The sequence below is a fragment of the Colobus angolensis genome, unplaced genomic scaffold (genome assembly GCF_000951035.1).
Source record: "Colobus angolensis palliatus isolate OR3802 unplaced genomic scaffold, Cang.pa_1.0 Scaffold177, whole genome shotgun sequence".
In the NCBI taxonomy this organism is placed as follows: domain Eukaryota; kingdom Metazoa; phylum Chordata; class Mammalia; order Primates; family Cercopithecidae; genus Colobus; species Colobus angolensis.
The window spans coordinates 4,449,463-4,468,530 of record NW_012114899.1 but is presented as its reverse complement, the minus strand read 5'-3'; the positions used below and the strand labels follow the sequence as shown (position 1 = coordinate 4,468,530).

The 19,068-nt window shown below is 36.5% G+C and overlaps 1 protein-coding gene across 14 annotated transcripts in view; it reads left to right on the top strand.

Moving 5' to 3' along the window:
* PCDH15 (protocadherin-related 15) overlaps positions 1-19,068 on the top strand; it is a 1,021,780-nt gene that overhangs the window by 820,335 nt on the left and 182,377 nt on the right. For all 14 annotated transcript variants that reach the window (XM_011938778.1, XM_011938777.1, XM_011938779.1 and 11 more), the window contains one exon: positions 16,657-16,773. In XM_011938778.1, coding sequence (XP_011794168.1) covers positions 16,657-16,773 — 117 coding nt within the window. The remainder of the gene's footprint in view (positions 1-16,656; positions 16,774-19,068) is intronic.

The window sequence follows — 19,068 nt, the reverse complement described above, 5'->3', positions numbered from 1 at the left end:
CAAATTTCCTGCCTTTTCCGCGTTTCCCTCAGTGATGCCAGTGAGGGGTAGATCTAGTCTCTCCACATAATCCCGTATTTTTCAAGGGTTTTGTCCATTCTTTTTTGTTCTTTTTTATTATTGTTATTATTGTTTGTCTTAGTTACTTCAGAGAGCCGGTCTTCATGCTCTGTGATTCTTTCCTCAGCTTGGTCAATTCTGCTGTTAATGCAATTACAATATGAAATTCTTGTAGTGTGCTTTTCAGCTCTGTCAGATCATTTTGGTTCTTTCTTATGACGGCCGTTTCATCTACCAGCTCCTATATTGTTTTATTGCAATCCTTAGTTTCCTTGGTTTGCATTTTGACTTCTTCCCTGATTCTCAATGGTTTTCATTCCTACCCATATTCTGAATTCTATTACTTTCATTTCAACCATTTCAACTGAGTTAGGAATCCTTGGTGGGGAACTAGTAGTTTGGAGGAAAAAAAGACACTTGTTTTCTGAGTTGCCAGAGTTCTTGCACTGGTTCTTTCTCATCTGTGTTTTCTGATATTCTTTCAACTATCTAATTTGAGTACAGTCAGTTGGCTTATTTGGATGTTTTCAGAGGAGTGAGATTTTGTGCATGACCTTTATTTGTAACTGAGCTCTTGTCCTTGGTTTCACAGATGAATATATTAGCAAAGTATTTTTAATATTAAAGTTTGGACTGTGATCCAGTGGATGGCACTTAACTGGAATGGCCAGTAGGTAGGCTCTTAGTCAGTCTCCTCTATTTCCTAAGGATTGTTGTGCCCCTTCTCAGTGCTCTGAAAGTGCGGGCTCCTTTTGCACTTGACTCCTGGCTGTATATCTCAGTTTGGCACTCCAAGGCTATACACTGTAGCTCCAGGGCAAACTCAGGCTTTATATTCTTTCCCCAGCTTACACACAGCAAGGGAAGGGATCTTGGCTGTGGCTGTGGCAGATGACCTTTCACTTTTCTCTTGGTGCTCCACCCCAGCAAAATACAGAGCCACTACTAATCAGTACAATCAGTCTGGGGTGTGGTGGCTGCATCGTAGGCCCAAGCTTGTGGGTGATGTGGCTGACTGGAGGTATGGCTAAAGCACTCAGGGTCTTTGCTCCCACCACAGTCTGAGGGCAGCAAAGGCAATACCACTGCAGCAGCAGTGGCAGAGGGGCTTTTGGTTGTCCCTGGGTGCTCCACCTCAGGGAAACTCAAAACTGCTGCTACTGGGAATGTCCAGCCAGGGAGTGGGGTGGCTGTACTGCTGGCCTGAGCTGGGTAAAGAGCAGGAGGTTGAGGAATTACAGGTAGGAGAGTCTGAACTTCTCTCTATATGATGACTGTGTCCTCCTGGAAGAGTGAGTAAAACCTTTGGGCTCTTTCTTTCTTCTCTAGTCCAAGGGCAGGAAGGGCAGAACTACTGCCATGGCAGTGGCAGAGTGGCTGTTAGTTGACTGTGGGAGCCCCTCCTTAAGGAAACACAAAGCCACTAGCAGTGGGAATGCTCAGCGGGAGATGGGGTGGCTGTTCCGTTGTCCCAAGCATGGGCCCTGCCTGGTAAAGAGTGAGAGGTGGGGGTCTCATGGGGAAGAGAGACTGGGCTTCTGTCCATATGGCAGCTGTGGTGTCTTGGAGTTCTTGCATAGTGACCAGGCCCTTTGTTCCTCCCCAGTCCAAGGGCTGCTGCAGTCACAGAGAGGTTGTGAATTGTCTCTAGGGTTTTCTCACCACTGACTGAAGTATTAGGCATTGACAGGGTGGTTGGGCTAGGGGCCCAAATCCAGAGGCACTGGGCAGTAAAGACTAGCAGTGGTGGAGACCTGCATAGAAAGCAGTCTAACTGTTTTTCTGTAATGCTGCTGTGCTGTGCTGGGGGTTTGCGTCAGTCTCCAACCACTACATTTCCTCCTGAGTCTAAGGGCAACAGGAGTGAGGACTGTGGAGCAGCAAAAAATGGTGACCTGCCTTGCCCTCTGGGACCTCTGTCCCAGGGAAGTATAGAGCTGCTACTGGCCCAGGAATCCAGTTGGGGGGTTATTGAGGTCCTAAGATGGGAAGCCCTGCCCAGTGAGGAGTAGCAAGGGTGTGGACCCACATGGAAAACAGCCTACCCACTTTTCTGTAAGGAAATTATACTGTGTTGGGGGTCTGCATTAGTTCCTAATGCCTGCCCCTCCCAAGCCTAAGAGCAAAAAGAGGGAGGGTTGCAAAGCAGCAAAAATGGCAGCCGGCCTCTCCCACTGGGAGCTCCATCCCAGAGAAGTACAGAGCTGCTCCGGACCCAGGAACTCAGGTGGGGCTGTAATGGACAGCAGGCCTTATCCTGCAAGGTGCAGCTGAGATGAGGCCTGCAATGTTTCACTGCTCAGTCTCGTAGATTTGACCCCTTTACTGGGGGCATGCAAGTCTGGCCTCTGCTGCTACAGGAGCTACAGGCGCTGGTGCCAGAGTGTCTGGGAATACAAGACTCCTGGGACTCCATGTGTGTCTGAGTATGGCTCTGCCAAGACTCCACATGGTTCTCCATGTCAGCCTAGAGACACTGGTGGGGAGCTCACGGAGGAGATCTCCTGAGCCCAGGGATGCAAAAGTTCATGGCAGAAGTGCGGGTCCCCAGGGACTCACTTATTCACAGTTTCCCCACAGTGGGAGAACTCCCCTGGCTCTGTGCCACCCCTAGGGTGGTCAGTTATCCAGTCTTGCTCTCCTCAGTTCTCTATGTGTTATGCTGTTTCCCTGATGAATTCCAGTGTGTCTCCACCTGGATTTTTCAGATGAGCTAGTGTCCACTTGCCAGCCTTTCTTTTCTCCATGAGATTGACACACACCAGCTGCTTCTAGTTAGTTCTCTTGATCTCCACCTCTTTCACTGTCTTTTTTTTTTTTTTTACACTTGACTTAAGATCATCTGCTAGCACACAAATTGATGCCATTTCTTCTGTGGATACTGCCGCCACCTCTAAACTAACTTGGAATGGAGATCATAAGCTCCTTCCATCCTCTGATGCCCTAAACCTGTTAGGAGAGTTTTATCAGGATCTGGGTTCTTTATTTCTCAGGGTTCCACATGTCTATATACTTTATTCTTCCATTCTTGTGTCTCTCTGTCCTCAGATATTTATTTCAGGAGGTAGGAAATGTGTCTATTTCAGGGAATTAAAACTTTAGTCAACAGTAAATTTCCTTTGGAAATAGGAACCCAAACTGTCGAAATCTTTTCTTGGGTAACCTTATTTTTCTTTTCGTACCTCTCTTTCCTGAGACAATGATTGTCAGTGCTCTAGTGGTCTGGAAAAAGGATAAAGCAACAAGAAAAAATTATGGAGAGCCTGAAGGGAGGGCTTTGATTTTACTGTATTTTGAAATGTGATTTTGTCACACTATTGTGTTATAACATTTAGAAATCTGTTACAAAAATATTTAGGGAATGTAATATTGGTGGTTATGAAGATTCCATAATATGTAAGCAGATGGAAAAGACTAAGGTGAGAGTGATCTAAATAGACTAATTATAGCAAAAATATCTTCTGGACAGGTGAAAATTTTACCTTGGTATACTTTTGTCTACTCCTATGACTTGGTGGAATTGATCAGTTAAAACATTAAAAACAGAAAAATAATTCATTTATTGATGATTTTGGACAAGGAAGAGGAAAAAAAAAAGACTTGCTATTAATGACATTCCCCCTATTCTTCCAAGATTGAAAAATAGATCATCAAATGGTATGGCCTTTTCCTCGATGAAGGTGTGATTGGTGATAGACAGTTATAATAAACACTCATAGAGTCTGACTTGGCAGTTCTGGATTCAATTTCAAATTATGTCCAAAATTATCACCTCAAAAAGCAAGATATGCCCTAAATAACCCTCATTCTGTATCTGGGACTATCCCTCTTGAAAAGTTCTTCATGCTGCCTCACCACCCCTTTATTTCAATATGGAGGTATTACTTAAGGCTTCTACATCAGCAGCTGGAAGATAATTTATTCCTCAGATAGAGAAGAGTGTTGGTCTAATTCGTGTTGTCGCAGTTACTTTATCTTATTTAGAGAAGTAACACCATTCCTTTGGTCAAGGCGTCCTGACTCATGCGGTCATTGCCTATTTATTATATATTTAAAGCAAAACTTAATGTTTAACTCTAGACATATGTAATACCACTTTTTATTTTTTCCAAGTTCATCTAAGCATAATAAAATTGGTAGGAAATTCTCCCAAATGTAGACTGACACTTGCTTTCCTCTTTTCTGATAACTCAGGGTAGTGATTATCACAAATAGAACTTTAAAATTCTAGCATATACTGCCAAGGACTATAAAAATATTATTATCTTTTTTTTAAAGAGAAGAATGGTGTACAATTCTCATTTCTCTACAAATATAGTCTCTAATTGTCTCTATTTGGTCTGATTACTTGCAGTACTGAAAAGCTGTTTTGTTGATAACATAATTGTATGGTATTTGCTAGGAGATACTTGGACCCAAAAAGTCACCACAGGAAAGCATCTTGAAGTTCTTTCTTTCAAAATGAGCAGAAGCATAATTTCTTTTGTAAACAAGAGGAAAAAAATAAAGGATGAAGTGTTCAATGTCTAGTCCATCAAACCTGTTTAAAATTGGAGCAAGAATGGGAAAATTCAAGTATTATTTGGAAGAACATTATTTTCACAGTATAAATAAAAAAGTTGAGTTAGGGTACAGTGGCTCACGCCTGTAATCCCAGCACTTTGGGAGGCCAAGGCGGGCAGATCACGAGGTCAGGAGATCGAGACCATCCTGGATAACACGGTGAAACCCCATCTCTACTAAAAATACAAAAAATTAGCCAGGTGTGGTGGTGGGTGCCTGTAGTCCCAGCTATTCGGGAGGCTGAGGCAGGAGAATGGCATGAATCCAGGAGGTGGAGCTTGCAGTGAGCCAAGATAGCGCCACTGCACTCCAGCCTGGGTGACAGAGCAAGACTCCATCTCAAAAAAAAGTTTAAAAAATAAAATAAAAAACAAACTGAAAAAAGTTAATCAAGACACCTGCACACAGCTTTCTTAGTGCCAAGTTTTAAGAGTCCAAAACAAAACTTGTGATGATCATACAATAACATAAATTTTTCTTGAAAAGATTTTATAGAACATCAATGCAACAAGGTTTTTTCCTCGTATATTACTAGATGTTTAGTTGTGTATTTTACTTGTAGATAATTTTGTTGTATATTTCTAGATATACTAAATATTTAGAAGAACTGAATCTGTGATGATAGTAAATGAGATTATATAAGCAAATCTCTGGAAAATGAAAATAAAATTCTAAACAATTTTAAAAGATCCAGAGTGATAACTAGCCTTACAAACTAAGTTATAATAGAAATCTGGTCTTAGAGTCTGCATTGTAACAGACCTTTTCCACAGAAAGGAAAGGTCTGTTCTACAGCAAACTGAAAACTGAATGTGAATCTGAAAAGTTGAATATGCAAATGGATATATGATACTAAGCAGCATTATAAGGAGTATAAAGAACTTGTCCGAGATAAACAGATGACCCAAGTCACTTTGCTCATTATAATTTTGGATGGAATGGCTGTATGGGAGTAGGAGAGGGGAAGACAGGCTTCTATGAAGAAAGGAGACTAGATTCACCCTTGGTTGTGTTTGCCTGTCTTAACGTGCAGGTGTGGGAGTAGGCAGGGAAGGGTGAAAGCATGATAAATGAAATATCATCAAGTTCACCTTGTAAGAAGGGCTGAGGTTATTGTTAAATACAGTGGGTCTTGGGAAATGAAGCTATGATTTCCACCTTTCAGAGGAGTTTCCTTCTCCAGAAAGAAATATTCCTACCCCATAGAATAGAAGAAAAAGGATAGCTTTACTAGATGAAAACTCAGTGCACAGTACCAAGGCAGCATTCGTGAAACCGTGGACAGCTGAGAGGCAGTTATGTGCTACTGATGCTCCGTCATGACAGTATTGATAGGGTCCTACTTTTGATTTCATCAGAGAAGCTGACGCTTGAGAGACCAGGAGGTTCTCCCAGACTCAAACAAAACAAATTCTGGACATTTCATCTACAGCATACTTATTGTACTTCCCTTGTCTGGAGGTAGGAATTTGAATAAATGATAATTTCTGTGAACCAGCTGGTGGGTGTTTGGTCAGATTTAGTATTGTCTTTTACAACTTGCTAATTGTTCTCTTGGGGTTGTTTTGAAGTATGGCTTTCAAACATTTCCCTCTATTCTATTCTGCATTTTCAGATTCCTATTGGTGTGCTCTTTATATCATGTTTGTCACCAAATTTGGTGAAAGCAGGACAAAATATCTTTAATTCTACTATTCTAGAGTTTTAGGACTAAGATGTAACATATTTCCTATAAAGATACAAACCAGAGAAAACAAAATGCACATGCCCAGGATTAAAAATAGTGTATATAAGTAATAAAGAATCTCTCCCACGGCTCCGTAAATATCACCCACTGGTTGCCAGGAGACCCCAGAAAGTGCCTTTCTTATATACTTTTAACCTTCATTGATTATGTGGTTGCACATGATAGGATCTCATTCTTCTTTATGGTTACATAGTACTCCCTTGTGTACCTGTACCACATTTTCTTTATTCATTATTCTGTTGATAGACACTTAGGTTGCTTCCAAATCTTGACTATTGTGAATAGTGCTGCAATAAACATAGGAGTGGAGATATCTCTTTCATATACTGATTTCCTTTCTTTGGGCCATGTATCTAGTAGTGGGATTTCTAGATCATATGATAGCTCTATTTTTAGTTTTATAGGAGCTTCCATACTGTTCTCCATAGTTGTTGTACTAATTTGCATTCCCACCAACAGTGTGTGAGGGTTTCTTTTCTCTACATTCTCATTAGCATTTGTTATTGCCTGACTTTTAGATAAAAGCCATTCTAACTGGTGTAAGATGGTGTCTCACTGTAAGTTTGATTTGCATTTCTCTGATGATCAGTGATGTTGAGCACTGTTTACATACTGGTTTATCACTTGTATGTCTTCTTTTGAGAAATTTTTTTTCGAACTTTTGCCCATTTTTAAATAGGATTATTAGATATTTTCCTATAGAGTTGTTTGAACTCCTTATATATTCTGTTTAATTCCTTGTCAGATGGGTAGTTTGCAAATATTTGCTCTCACCCTGTGGGTTGTCTCTTTACTTTGTTGATTCTTTCCTTTGATGTGCAGAAGCTTTTTAAGTTAATGTGATTCCATTTGTTCATTTTTCTTCAGTTATCTGTGCTTGTGGGGTATTACTCAAGAAATCTTAGCCCAGTCCTATCTCCTGGAGAGTTTCCCCATGTTTTCTTTCAGTCGTTTCATAGTTTGATGTCTTAGATTCATGTATCTAATCAATTTTGATTTGATTTTTGTATATAGCATGAGATGGGGTCTCTTTTCTTCTTTTACATATGGATATCCAGTTTTCCTAGCACCATTTATTGAAGAGACTGTCCTTTCCCTGGTAACATTCCTGGCACTTTTGTCAAAGTTAACTTCACTGTAGTTGTATAAATTTATTTCTGGGTTCTCAATTCTGTTCCATGGATATATGTGTATTTTTTTTAATGCCAGTACCATGCTATTTTGGTTACTATAGCTCTTTAATATTATTTAACGTCAGATAATGTGATTCCTCCAGTTCTTTTTTTTTTTTTTTCCTTTTGTTTAATATAACTTTGGCTACCTGGGTCTTTTCTGCTTCCACATACAGTTTAGAATTTTTTTTTTTTTTTCTATTTATTTGAAGAATGTCATTGGTATTTGACAGGGATTGCATGGAATCTGTAGATCTCCTTGAGTAGTATGGACATTTTAACAATATTGATTCTTGCAATCCATGACCATGAGACATCTTTTCATTCCTTTGTGTTCTCTTCATTTTCTCGAATCCATATTTTGTAGTTTCCATTGCAGAGATCTTTCACTTCCTTGGTTAATCCCTAGGTATTTTATTTTAATTGTAGCTATTTTGATTACTTTATTGATTTCTTTTGCACATTGTTCACTTTTGGCATATAGAAATGCTGCTGATTTTTCTATGTTGATTTTGTAACTTGCAACTTTACTGAATTTGTGTATCAGTTCTAATACTTGTGTGTGTGTGTGTGTGTGTGTGTGTGTGTAGTCTTTATGTTTTCCAAGTATTAGATTGTATCAGCTGCAAATAAGGATAGTTTGACTTCTTCCTTTCCAATTTAGATGATCATTATTTTGTTTTCTTTCCTGATTTTTCTTGCTAAGACTTCCAGTACTATATTGAATAACAGAGGTGATAGTGGGCATCCTGGTCGTGTTCCGGATCTTACAGGAAAGGCTTTCAGTTTTTCCTCATTCAGTATGAGAGTAGCTATGGTTTTGTCATATATCGCTTTTATTATGTTGAGGTATGTTCCATCTATACCCAGTTTTTGAGGGTTTTTATCATGAAAGGGCATTGAATTGTATTAAGTGCTTTTACAGAATCAATTGAAATGATCATATAGTTTTTCTCTTTCATTCTGTTGATGATATATCACATTGATTGATTTGAATATATTCAACTATCCTAGTATCCCTGCGATAAATCTCATTTGGTCATGATTAATGATCTTTTTAATACAATGTCGAATTTCTTTGTTAGTATTTTGTTGAGGAATTTTGCATCAATATTCACCAAGGAGATTGCTTATAGTTTTCTTTTTTGGATGTCTCTGTCTAGTTGTGGTATCAGAGTATTATTGTCTTTATAGAATGAGTTTAAAAGTATTCCCTCCTCTTATTTATTTATTTATTTTTTTTGGAATAGTTTGAGTAGGATTGGTATTAGTACTTCTTTAAATATTTGGTAGAATTCAGTAGCAAAACCATCGGGTTCTGGCCTTTCCTTTGCTAGGTGACTTTTTATTACAGCTTGATACTTGTTATTTGCTATATCTTGTTACTTGATATTAGTTTGTTCGATGTTTTGGATTTCTTCATGGTTCAATCTTGATGGATTGTATGTGTCTAGGAATTTATTTGTTTCTTCTTGATTTTCCAATTTATTGCCATATGTTTGTTCATAGTGGCCACTAATTATCCTTTGAATCTCTGCAGTATTAGTTGCAATGTTTTCTTTTTCATATCTGATTTTCTTTCTTTGGGTTTTCTCTCTTCTTTTTAGTTAGTCTGGCTAAAGGTTTGTCAATTTTATATAACTTTTTTAAAAACAAACTTTTTGTTTCATTGATCTTTTATATTGTTTTCTTCATTTCTAATCCATTTATTTCTGCTCTGATCTTTATTATTTCTTTTCTTCTAATTTTGGCTTCAGTCTGCTCTTGCTTTTCTAGTTTTTAAAGATGCATCATTAGGTTGTTATATTTGAAGTTTTTCTCCTTTCTTGATGTAGGCACTTATAGTTATAAATTTCCCACTTAGTAAAAATTTCAGTATATCTAATTGAGTCAAGAGTTTTTCCTGCTGATGGGTTCGTGGTCTCACTAACTTTGAAGAATGAAGCTGAGGACCTTTGCAGTTAGTGTTACAGCTCAAAGAGTCCACAGACCAGGAGAGTGAACAGCAGTGCAGTTTATTGAACAAAGCGAAGGGAAGCCTTCCACATGGTGAAAGGGGACCTGGAAGCATTGCCGTTGCTGGCTTGGGTGCCTTATATCTCTGTGTTACCCCCTCCCCTTTCTTTCTTCTTGTCCATTGAGAGTGGTTATTTTTTCAGTCCTCCCTTGGAGTGATTAATTTTGAATCCTTCACTCGATTTGTTAAGAACTCAAAACCCTGAGTCACAGGGGTCTTTTGTGAAAGTCCCCGAACCGGCCTAAGAAGTCCTGCCAACTCCACCCCTCACTATTGGTTTTGGTACTTTGTATTTTCATTATCATTTGTTTTAAGAAAGTTTTCAATTTTCTTATCAATTTCCTCATTGATCTCTGGTTATTCGGTAACATACTGTTTAATTTCCATGTGTTAGTGTAATTTCCAAAATTTATCTTGTTACTGATTTTTGGCTTTATTCTGTTGCAGTTAGACAAGATACTTGATATTATTTCAAATTTTTGAATGTGTTAAGACTTATTTTGTGACCTAAAGTATGGCCTATATTTGAGAATGATCCATGTGCTGAGGAGAATGTGTATTCTGCAGGTGTTGGATGAAATGTTCTATGAATAAATATTTGGTCCATTTATTCTACAGTGGACATTAGGTCTGATGTTTCTTTGTTGATTTTTCTTTCTGGAAGATCTGTCCAGTGCTGAAAGTGGGATGTTAAAGTCTCCAGCTATGTTGGTTTGGGGATCTATCTGGCTCTTTAGTTTTAATAGTATTTGCTTTATATATATATATAGGCACTCCAATGTTGAGTGTATATATATATATATATATATATATATATATATATTTACAATTGTTATAGCTTCCTGATAAACTGATGTTTACCATTATATAGTGACCTTCTTTGTCTCTTTGTGTAGTTTTTGTCTTTAAATCTATTTTGTTTCATATAATTGCAGCTATTCCTGCTGTTTATTGGTTTCCATTAGCATAGAATATATTTTTCCATGTGTTTATTTTCAATTTATATGTGTCTTTATAGGTGAAGTGTATTTCTTATAGGCTACAGGTCATTTCATCTTTTTTTTTAGTCCATTCATCCACCCTATGTCTTTTGATTAGAGAGCCTAATCCCTTTATATTCAATGTTATTGTTTATAACTAAGGACCTATTGCTTCCATTTTGTTACTTGCTTTCTGATTGTCTTATGGTTTGTCTTCCTTCTTTCTTTCCTTCCTGTCTTCCTTTTAGTGAAGGTGATTTACTCTGATGATACGATTTTCTTGACTTTTTATTTTTTATGTATCTGTTGTACATTTTTTTGGTTTGAGGCTATCATCAAGCTTGCAGATACTATCATACAACCCTTTATTTTAAGCTGATAACAACACTTGCATAAACAGACAAGAAAAATAACTAATGAAAACTCTGTACTTCATCCCCCTGCTTTTTACCTTTTTGTTGTTTCTATTTATACCTTATTTTACTGTCTATGTCTTGAGAAGTGGTTGTAGTTATTATTTTTGTTTCATAATTTAGTCTTTCTACTTAAGATAAGAATATTTTATACACCACAATTACAGTGTTATAATATTCTGTGTTTCCTGTGAACATACTATTGCCATTGAGTTTTGTGTCTTCAGATGATTTCTTATTCCTCATGAACTTTCATTTTTTGTTGAATAACTTTCTTTAGCATTTCTTATAGGACAGGTCTGGTGTTGATGAAATCCCTCAGCTTTTATTTGCCTGAGAAAGTCTTTATTTCTCCTTCCTGTTTGAAGGATATTTTAACCAGATATACTCTTTAGGATTTTTTAAGTATGACATGCCACACTCTCCTGGCCTGTAAGGTTTCTGCTGAAAAGTCTGCTGCCAAATGTATTAGAGCTCTATTGTATGTTATTTATTTCTTTTCTCTTACTCCTTTAGGATCCTTTATCCTTGACCTTTGGGAGTTTGATTATTAAATGACTTGAGCTAGTATTCTTTGGGTTAAATCTGCTGGTAGTTCTATAATCTTTTTTACTTGGATACTGATATCTTCCCTAGGTTTGGGAAGTTCTTCATTATTGTTCCTTTGAATAAACTTCCTATCCTTATCTTTTTCTCTGTCTCCTCTTTAATGCCAATAACTCTTACATTTGCCCTTTTGAGGCTATTTTCTAGATCGTGTAGGCATGTTTCATTGTTTTTTGTTCTTTTTGTCTCTTGCCTCCTCTGACTGTATATTTTGAAATGGTTTGTCTTCAAGCTCACTAATTCTTTCTTGGGCTTGTTCAATTCTGCTATTAAAAAACTCTGATGCATTCTTCAGGTTGTCAGTTGCATTTTTCAACTCCAGAATTTCTTCTTGATTTTTAAAATTATTTCAGTCTCTTTGTTAAATGCATCTGATAGAATTCTAAATTCCTTCTCTGTGTTTTCTTGAATTTTTTGAGTTTTCTCAAAACAACTATTTTGAATTCTCTGTCAGAAAGGTCACTCCGTCTGTTTCCCTGGGATTTGTTTCTGGTGGCTTGTTTAGTTCGTTTGGTGAGTTCATGTTTTCCTGGATGATATTAATGCTTGTGGATGTTTGTCTGTGTCTGGGCATTTAAGCATTGGGTGTTTATTGTATTCTTCACAGTCTGGACTTCTTTGTATTCATTATTTGGAAAGCTTTTCAGGTATTTGAAAGGATTTGGATGTTGCTAAAGATGTATCTGCTTTAGGAGGTACCACAAGCCCAGTAACACTGTGGTTCTTGGCAGACTCTTACTACCTTAATGGTCTTGGATAAGATCTAGAAGAATTCCCTTAATTACCAGACAGAAACTCCTGTTCTTTCCCCTTACTTTCTGTTCTTTCCCCTTACTTTCTCCCAAACAAACAGAGTATCTCTGTTTGGAGCCATCTGGAACTGGGGATGTGGTGACACAAGCACCCCTGTGGACCCCACCCCTGGGACTGCACTGGGTCAGACCTAAACCCAGCACAGCACTGGGTTTTGTCCAAGACATGCTGTAACCACTCTGGCTACCACTTAAGTTTGTTCAAGGCCATTGATCTCCATAATCAGCAGGTGGCAAATCCAGCCAGACTTGTTTCTTTCCCTTCAGGGTGGCAAAATCCCCCAGGCCCTGAACAGGTCCAAAGGTGCCATCTGGAAGTCACAACCTTAGAATTCTACCTGGTGTTCTCTTGAACTGTGCCTGAGCAGGCACTCAACCTATGAGAAACAGTCCTTCTCCACAAGCAGAGGAGCCTTACCCTGTGCCACTATCAAAGAGCCCTGGGGAGTATTGCCAGGCTACCACCAATATTCACTTGTGGCCCACGACCTCTTAAGTCAGCTTGTGGTGAATATGCCTACCCTGGCAGTAAAAATATCAAATATTTGCTTTAGCTGCAGATGTAGCCTTTTATGACTTTATATGCGGAAGCGTAAAAGAAAGGAAATAAGTCAGTAAAGACAAGGAGACAATACAGAAATTAAGAGAAAAAAAAAACAGCAGAATGCCAATAATATGAGAAATATGAGAAACAGCAACTTGGACAGCAAATAAAAAGTGTCTAGCAGTGGAAAACAGAACTGGTAACAGGCAAACAATCAACCATACACCCACATAAAATTAGGTATCGGCTCCATGAACCTCAAGGTATTATACAGCAGCCATATAGCTAAACAAGGATAATGCTAATGCTAGACCATATGACAGAAATAACCGAAGTCATTCCGCCCATTGTCTTATACTGTCTGTGTCTCCTCATAGAGCATGCATTAGCTTTAGTACGGTAAGGACTGGCATTTGCTATATACACATTTTTTTTTTTTTTTTTTTTGAGACGGAGTATTACTCGATCAGGCTGGAGTACAATGGCATGATATCGGCTCACTGCAACATCCGCCTCCTGGGTTCAAGCAATTCTCCCTTCCTCAGCCTCCCGAGTAGCTGGGATTACAGGTGCCTGCAACCATGTCGGGCTAATTTTTATATTAGTACAGACAGAGTTTCACCATGTTGCCCAGGCTGGTCTCAAACTCCTGACCTCAGGTGATCTGCCCGCCTCAGCCTCCCAAAGTGTTGGAATTACAGATGTGAGCCACTGTGCCCAGCCTACATATCATTTTTAAAAATATGATCAAGTTGTAACTAGTTAGAACTTTCTGCTTATCTTCTAAATAAAAACAGTTCTGTAGGTTTTTGCCTGTGATTCCAGAAAATCAAAAAATTTATCATCTTTTTCTCTTTATTTTTATTTGTGTGTGTGTGTAGAACTTCAACTTGTCATTAAATTTACAAATTTACCAGCAAGTTCTTATCTTCCTAGCATGCTTATTAAAAAGATTCCTTACATCTTCTTGGTAGTACGCTAAAGCAGAAATGGTTTCTGTGTTTATTACAGACTCTAATGTAGAAAATAAATAAATAAATTAAACATAGTTTTCTCCTGCTAGCTGTCTGTACCTTCAGTTATAATTTTATTTGCTTGATACATGGAAACAAATTGCAAGTTTATGAGTATAACCATTTATTAAAGTTTGTCTTAAGAAAAAAAATCCATAATGTTTTTCAAGTGGTAAACCATGACATTCAGAATATTCTTCTGAAGCATTAAAACTATTTTTCATTAAGACCAAGAAAAATTTTTACCAAAAGAAACAAACTATTATGGGTTTTCATGATACAATTTTTCAACTACAGGGAAGGATATATTTCCTTTTGCTAATACTACCCTCTAGTGGAATAATGGACAACAGAAAAGAGTGGTTTTGGAGTGCTGAGCGCATCCTTAATTTAACTGCAGAATAGAATATTTGCACAGAAGCCTATTTATGTATATTTTTCTTCAGATGTCCCTGAGCATAAATAAAATTAGCTATTGATTATGCTTGTTGGCATTGCATTTCAATACATTTGTCCTCTTGAAATAATGCATTGTGGAAAAACTGTATGCAGCTAGCTGCATTTGTAGCCACAATAAAAGATTATAACCCCAAAGTATGTACAACGTGTCATTAAAAGAAATACTACTACAATAACTATGTTAATTTATTCTTCATCCTGTCAATAGAAAATAAAGAGGGAGGAGAACCAATCTTTTCATAGTCTTCAGTCATTTATAGCCTTAGGTGTGTGTCTAGTCAGTTTGTGAATCCACTGTAATTTAAGTTAGAAGATGAATCCAATTAATACTTCCCAAGCAAATAGAAACTTCATTGTATTCAACACTGTGAACAACCGTGTTGACATAATTGGAAAAGTATATACATTTTGTTTGTTTGTTTGTTTCTGAAGAATCAAGTTTTCCAAAAAGTACCTTGTGACATTAAGGTTTTAAATTTCCCCTGAGAGTAATAAAGAATAAAATGTATAAGAACTTAATGAGCTCAGTGGAAACTCACACATGGAAAAACTGCAGTGTTGGGCTCCTTCCTTTCTAACCTTCAGAAGTTACAATTTAGGGGTGCTACAGGATTTCCACACCCTTAGTTACCACATCCCCACTCATTAAGTTAATTGACACTCTTGGAAATAGCACAAAAAAGTGTGAATGCCAATGTTTTACATATTTACCCCCTGCATGGAGCCTCAAGATCAATACCCTTCACAGTCCTCATTATAGAGAACCAAAGCTTCTAGGTTCATTTACTTGTTCAGATTCTAAAGTCCATAATTTATTTTAAAATTCTTTTTCGTAGAAGAGATTGTGAATACTATATTTCAAAACAGAAGAAATGGTAACTTTTATTTTTCAGTTTTGTGTACAGTTCAAGTTCTCCTATTGGTGTATGCAGGTTTATTCATATTGACTACTCAGAACCCAACTCTATAGTTAATATAAAAGGAAGGACTCTTTGATAGTAAGAGATAATTATTCTGACTTCTTTGCAAAAAGAGAAGTTCACGATCTGCTAATTTATGTATTTCCGACCTAATACTGTACAGGAAAATTGTTGTGTCTAAGCAAATATCAAGGAATATGTAGAATTGTTTAAATTTTGTTTTTACTAACAAGTGAGAAAAAGGTGACTTGGAGGGGAAGAACAGATAATTAACAAATTTAGGTTTCAGATCAAATATGTTTGACTCACACTTCCCAAAACACTGTAGGGGTGTAAGGATTATTAAAATATTATAAATAAATAAATCTGCCATATGAGTAAGCATTATTTATTGACAAAAGATAATATACATTGTCTATAAAAGATAAGATGATTCAGAAAAATATGGTTTTGCTTTCAGGGGACTTGATTTATTATTTTAGCTCTGACAAATAAGTAGATTAATTTAGTTAAAGTCACTAGCCTATCTGCAGATCAGTATTTTTACTAGCTTAATGGCAGTTAAATGACACAAAGACAGGGACATCTTTTCCTTGAGTCACAACAGTATCTTCACTGAAGTGCTAAATACCTGATGCAAATGGGAAATACCTGATAACTATTTATTTAATGAACTTGACAATGCATGAGTAACAATGTATATATAGCTCCAAATTGGAAAAATAAAATAAGATACATATAAATTGCTCTGAAAAAAAAAATGCAGTAAATTAGCATTGTTTTCTGTGTATAAATATATCTAATCTTAAGTGTCATTATTGTAGTGCACTGCAGAGAAAATCTCCTTTTATCATATAAAATGGCAACAAAGGATATTTCTCAGTTTGTATCTGAAATGTTCTAATCATAGTATTATGTTAAGTATATAAAATAATTTACATAGCTACAAAAACATATAAAGAGCATTTTTAAAAAAATCCTTTACTCCTGCTTCACAGAATGTAGCTTTTAGAGAAACTTGTTCTTGTTTTCAAATGTTAAAATTTTACCACTTACCATTAGAAGTTTGAAAAAATTCAAGGGTCACGTCAGTCTCCAAAAGGTATGTTTTTGAGGGTGAAAAGCTTTATTCCAGGGGAATGGCCTTCAGTTGATATCCACACATTAATATTGTATGAGAACTCTGGCAGTTTCCTCTGAGGTGCCAGTCTGAAGTGAGAGTAATGGAATTGAGAGGATGGAAGGCTGACAGTGGCAAATTGTGTGATATGAAGAGTGGGAGTCAATCTAGTAACTGTATCCCTAACCTGGTTTCAACGGAAGTAATAAACTCCTAATTGTGTTTTACAGGATATGAATGATTATCCTCCTGTCTTTAGTAAACGAATATACAAAGGGATGGTGGCTCCAGATGCAGTCAAGGGTACACCTATCACAACAGTTTATGCTGAAGATGCAGACCCTCCTGTAAGTAGAAGGCATTGATTAACATTCTGAACTGTACTGAGAAAAATCCTTAACACTCATAAATGACCCAATCACAAGACAGCTAAAGTAGTCTCTGTGAATTTCACCCTATTTATTCATACATTTTATGTTATTTTGCTTATTTCATCCACAGGTACAGAGCATATTTCAAATGACTATTATTGAACCTAGACAATAAAGAATATGCTTTTTGTTTTTCTAGAATGCACAATGTAGTATTTACTAATTTATCTAACAATGATAAATATAGGTAAAAAGATTTGTCTACACTTGTAAGCTTCACTTAATCTGGATATGTTTTCAATGTATGTATTTTCCGTTGTATGCATATACGACTATTTTGTTAGCAAACTCCAAATCACCACATCACATAAAACTTATATTGAATATGTTTATATTGGTAAATTAAAAAGCTTAAGATTGCTTATAGAAAATAAGTAACAGATTCTTTTATCATACAGAACTTTACTTCTTTTGAGAATTCCAAATTATCTTTCAAGGCAAGGTTTTTAATTATTATTAGAGCAGGAGTGATAAAATACCATATAGAATTAATAGTATACATATAAAAATGCTTTCTATAAATACCTTGATTGTTTTCCAAATATTAATTATTATCCTAAGAACTCAGTGATGACAGAAATTTTTCTTTGAGTGTGTAGATTCACACTGTAAGTCGGTGGCTGATAAATTTTAGAAAAATACAAATAAAAGTTAAATTAACTATTTTAGAAGAGTAAGTTTTTACCCTTATTTTATGTTGGTACCATAAAGACAGAATAATTATTATTCAGATAGGCTTGCCAAGTGTTTTCTACTCGGTTACTGTTATAAATGTTTATTAGTTAGAAGAAAATAGTTTCAGTTTCATGTTCTTCAGGGATCTTGTGCCACTACCTGGGGCTGTAAGTATGTATCTTAACACTGTAGGTTTATTTGATAGTCTCTCTTCCAAACTAGAATGTAAGGTCCTTGAGGGCAGGAATCAAAATTTATTTCAGTTTGTATTTCCATGTCTAACTCTAAGCCTGCTACTTACTAGTCTGCCAGGAAACATTTGTTGAGTAATTGAATAGGTGAATACATAAATGGTTATTCTGTATTCTTTAGGATTGACAAAATGTGCCAGATTTTCAGAAATTTAGTTTTATACTACCCTAGAAAAAATTCTTAATATCTCCAAGACTTAGTTTGGCCATTTAAGGGCTATGAGAATTAAATGATTGATGTATATACATGCTCAACCAGGCTTCTGCACCACATATATTAGGTATTACTATTATTAAGCAATAATAATTTTCATTTCTAGAAGTTGGCCACATCATTTTCAAGGCATCCTCTTTCTTTTGAATGAAGTGAGAACCACTCATTTTAAACTATAAAATGACACCACCAAAACTTTTTGAACTATCAGAGAAACTGGAAAAACTCTGAAAGCCAGAGAGAGCGTTGTTGTTGAATATAAATTAAGAATTATAAAATACATGTTTTGCAAAACTGAAGTGCTCCAGAGGGAGGGAAAACATATTCCAGGCACTTCTCCCCCTACTGAATTAAAGCTGAGAGGATCTGTTTTTTCTACCTTGCTTTTGTGACAGCGTTGACATTATGTAGTTCACATGGGACATGGATAGTGAATGACTGATCATTCTGGAAATTAAAAATGACTGACCTATTATTTCTTTTCACCACAGACGTCTCATTCCCAAATTTGGGAAAACAAAACTGCAGGTGTAATGTTTATTTGCATGGTTTTGTTCTTTTTGAAACTGCTTTTATGAGGAGATTTGGGGGAACAAGGTTAAATGGTAACAGAATAGTGTCCTTTGTGAGTATGTGAACGTGGAATAATTGGGATAAATAAATAGGGTTTATGTTTCATCTTCACTTTATCTCCAAGAAGTGAAGCATTATTCATACCATTCCTTACATTTGACATATTTTAGGAATTTATAAGGTTTATAAGGTTCTTATTTAAAGTAGGGTAGTAATTGGAACATGTTTAAATGGCCAGTTCCTCTTTTCTATAATGTATATCTGTGTTTTTTTTTAAATGTCATGATGTTACCCAACATGCTATGTAGTTATGGACATCTCCCAATGCTTAACCCCCCAAATAGTCATTCTGTTACAATCTATTAGTGGAGGGTGTTAACAGTAGAAAGAAAGTCATCTTTATCTGTAATTTGCTGCTTGCTTGGTTTCATGTGCCATAGTTAAAACTATTCAGGACCAAGAGTGTTATAAAAATGTATTTTTCTTTCCAGATAATAT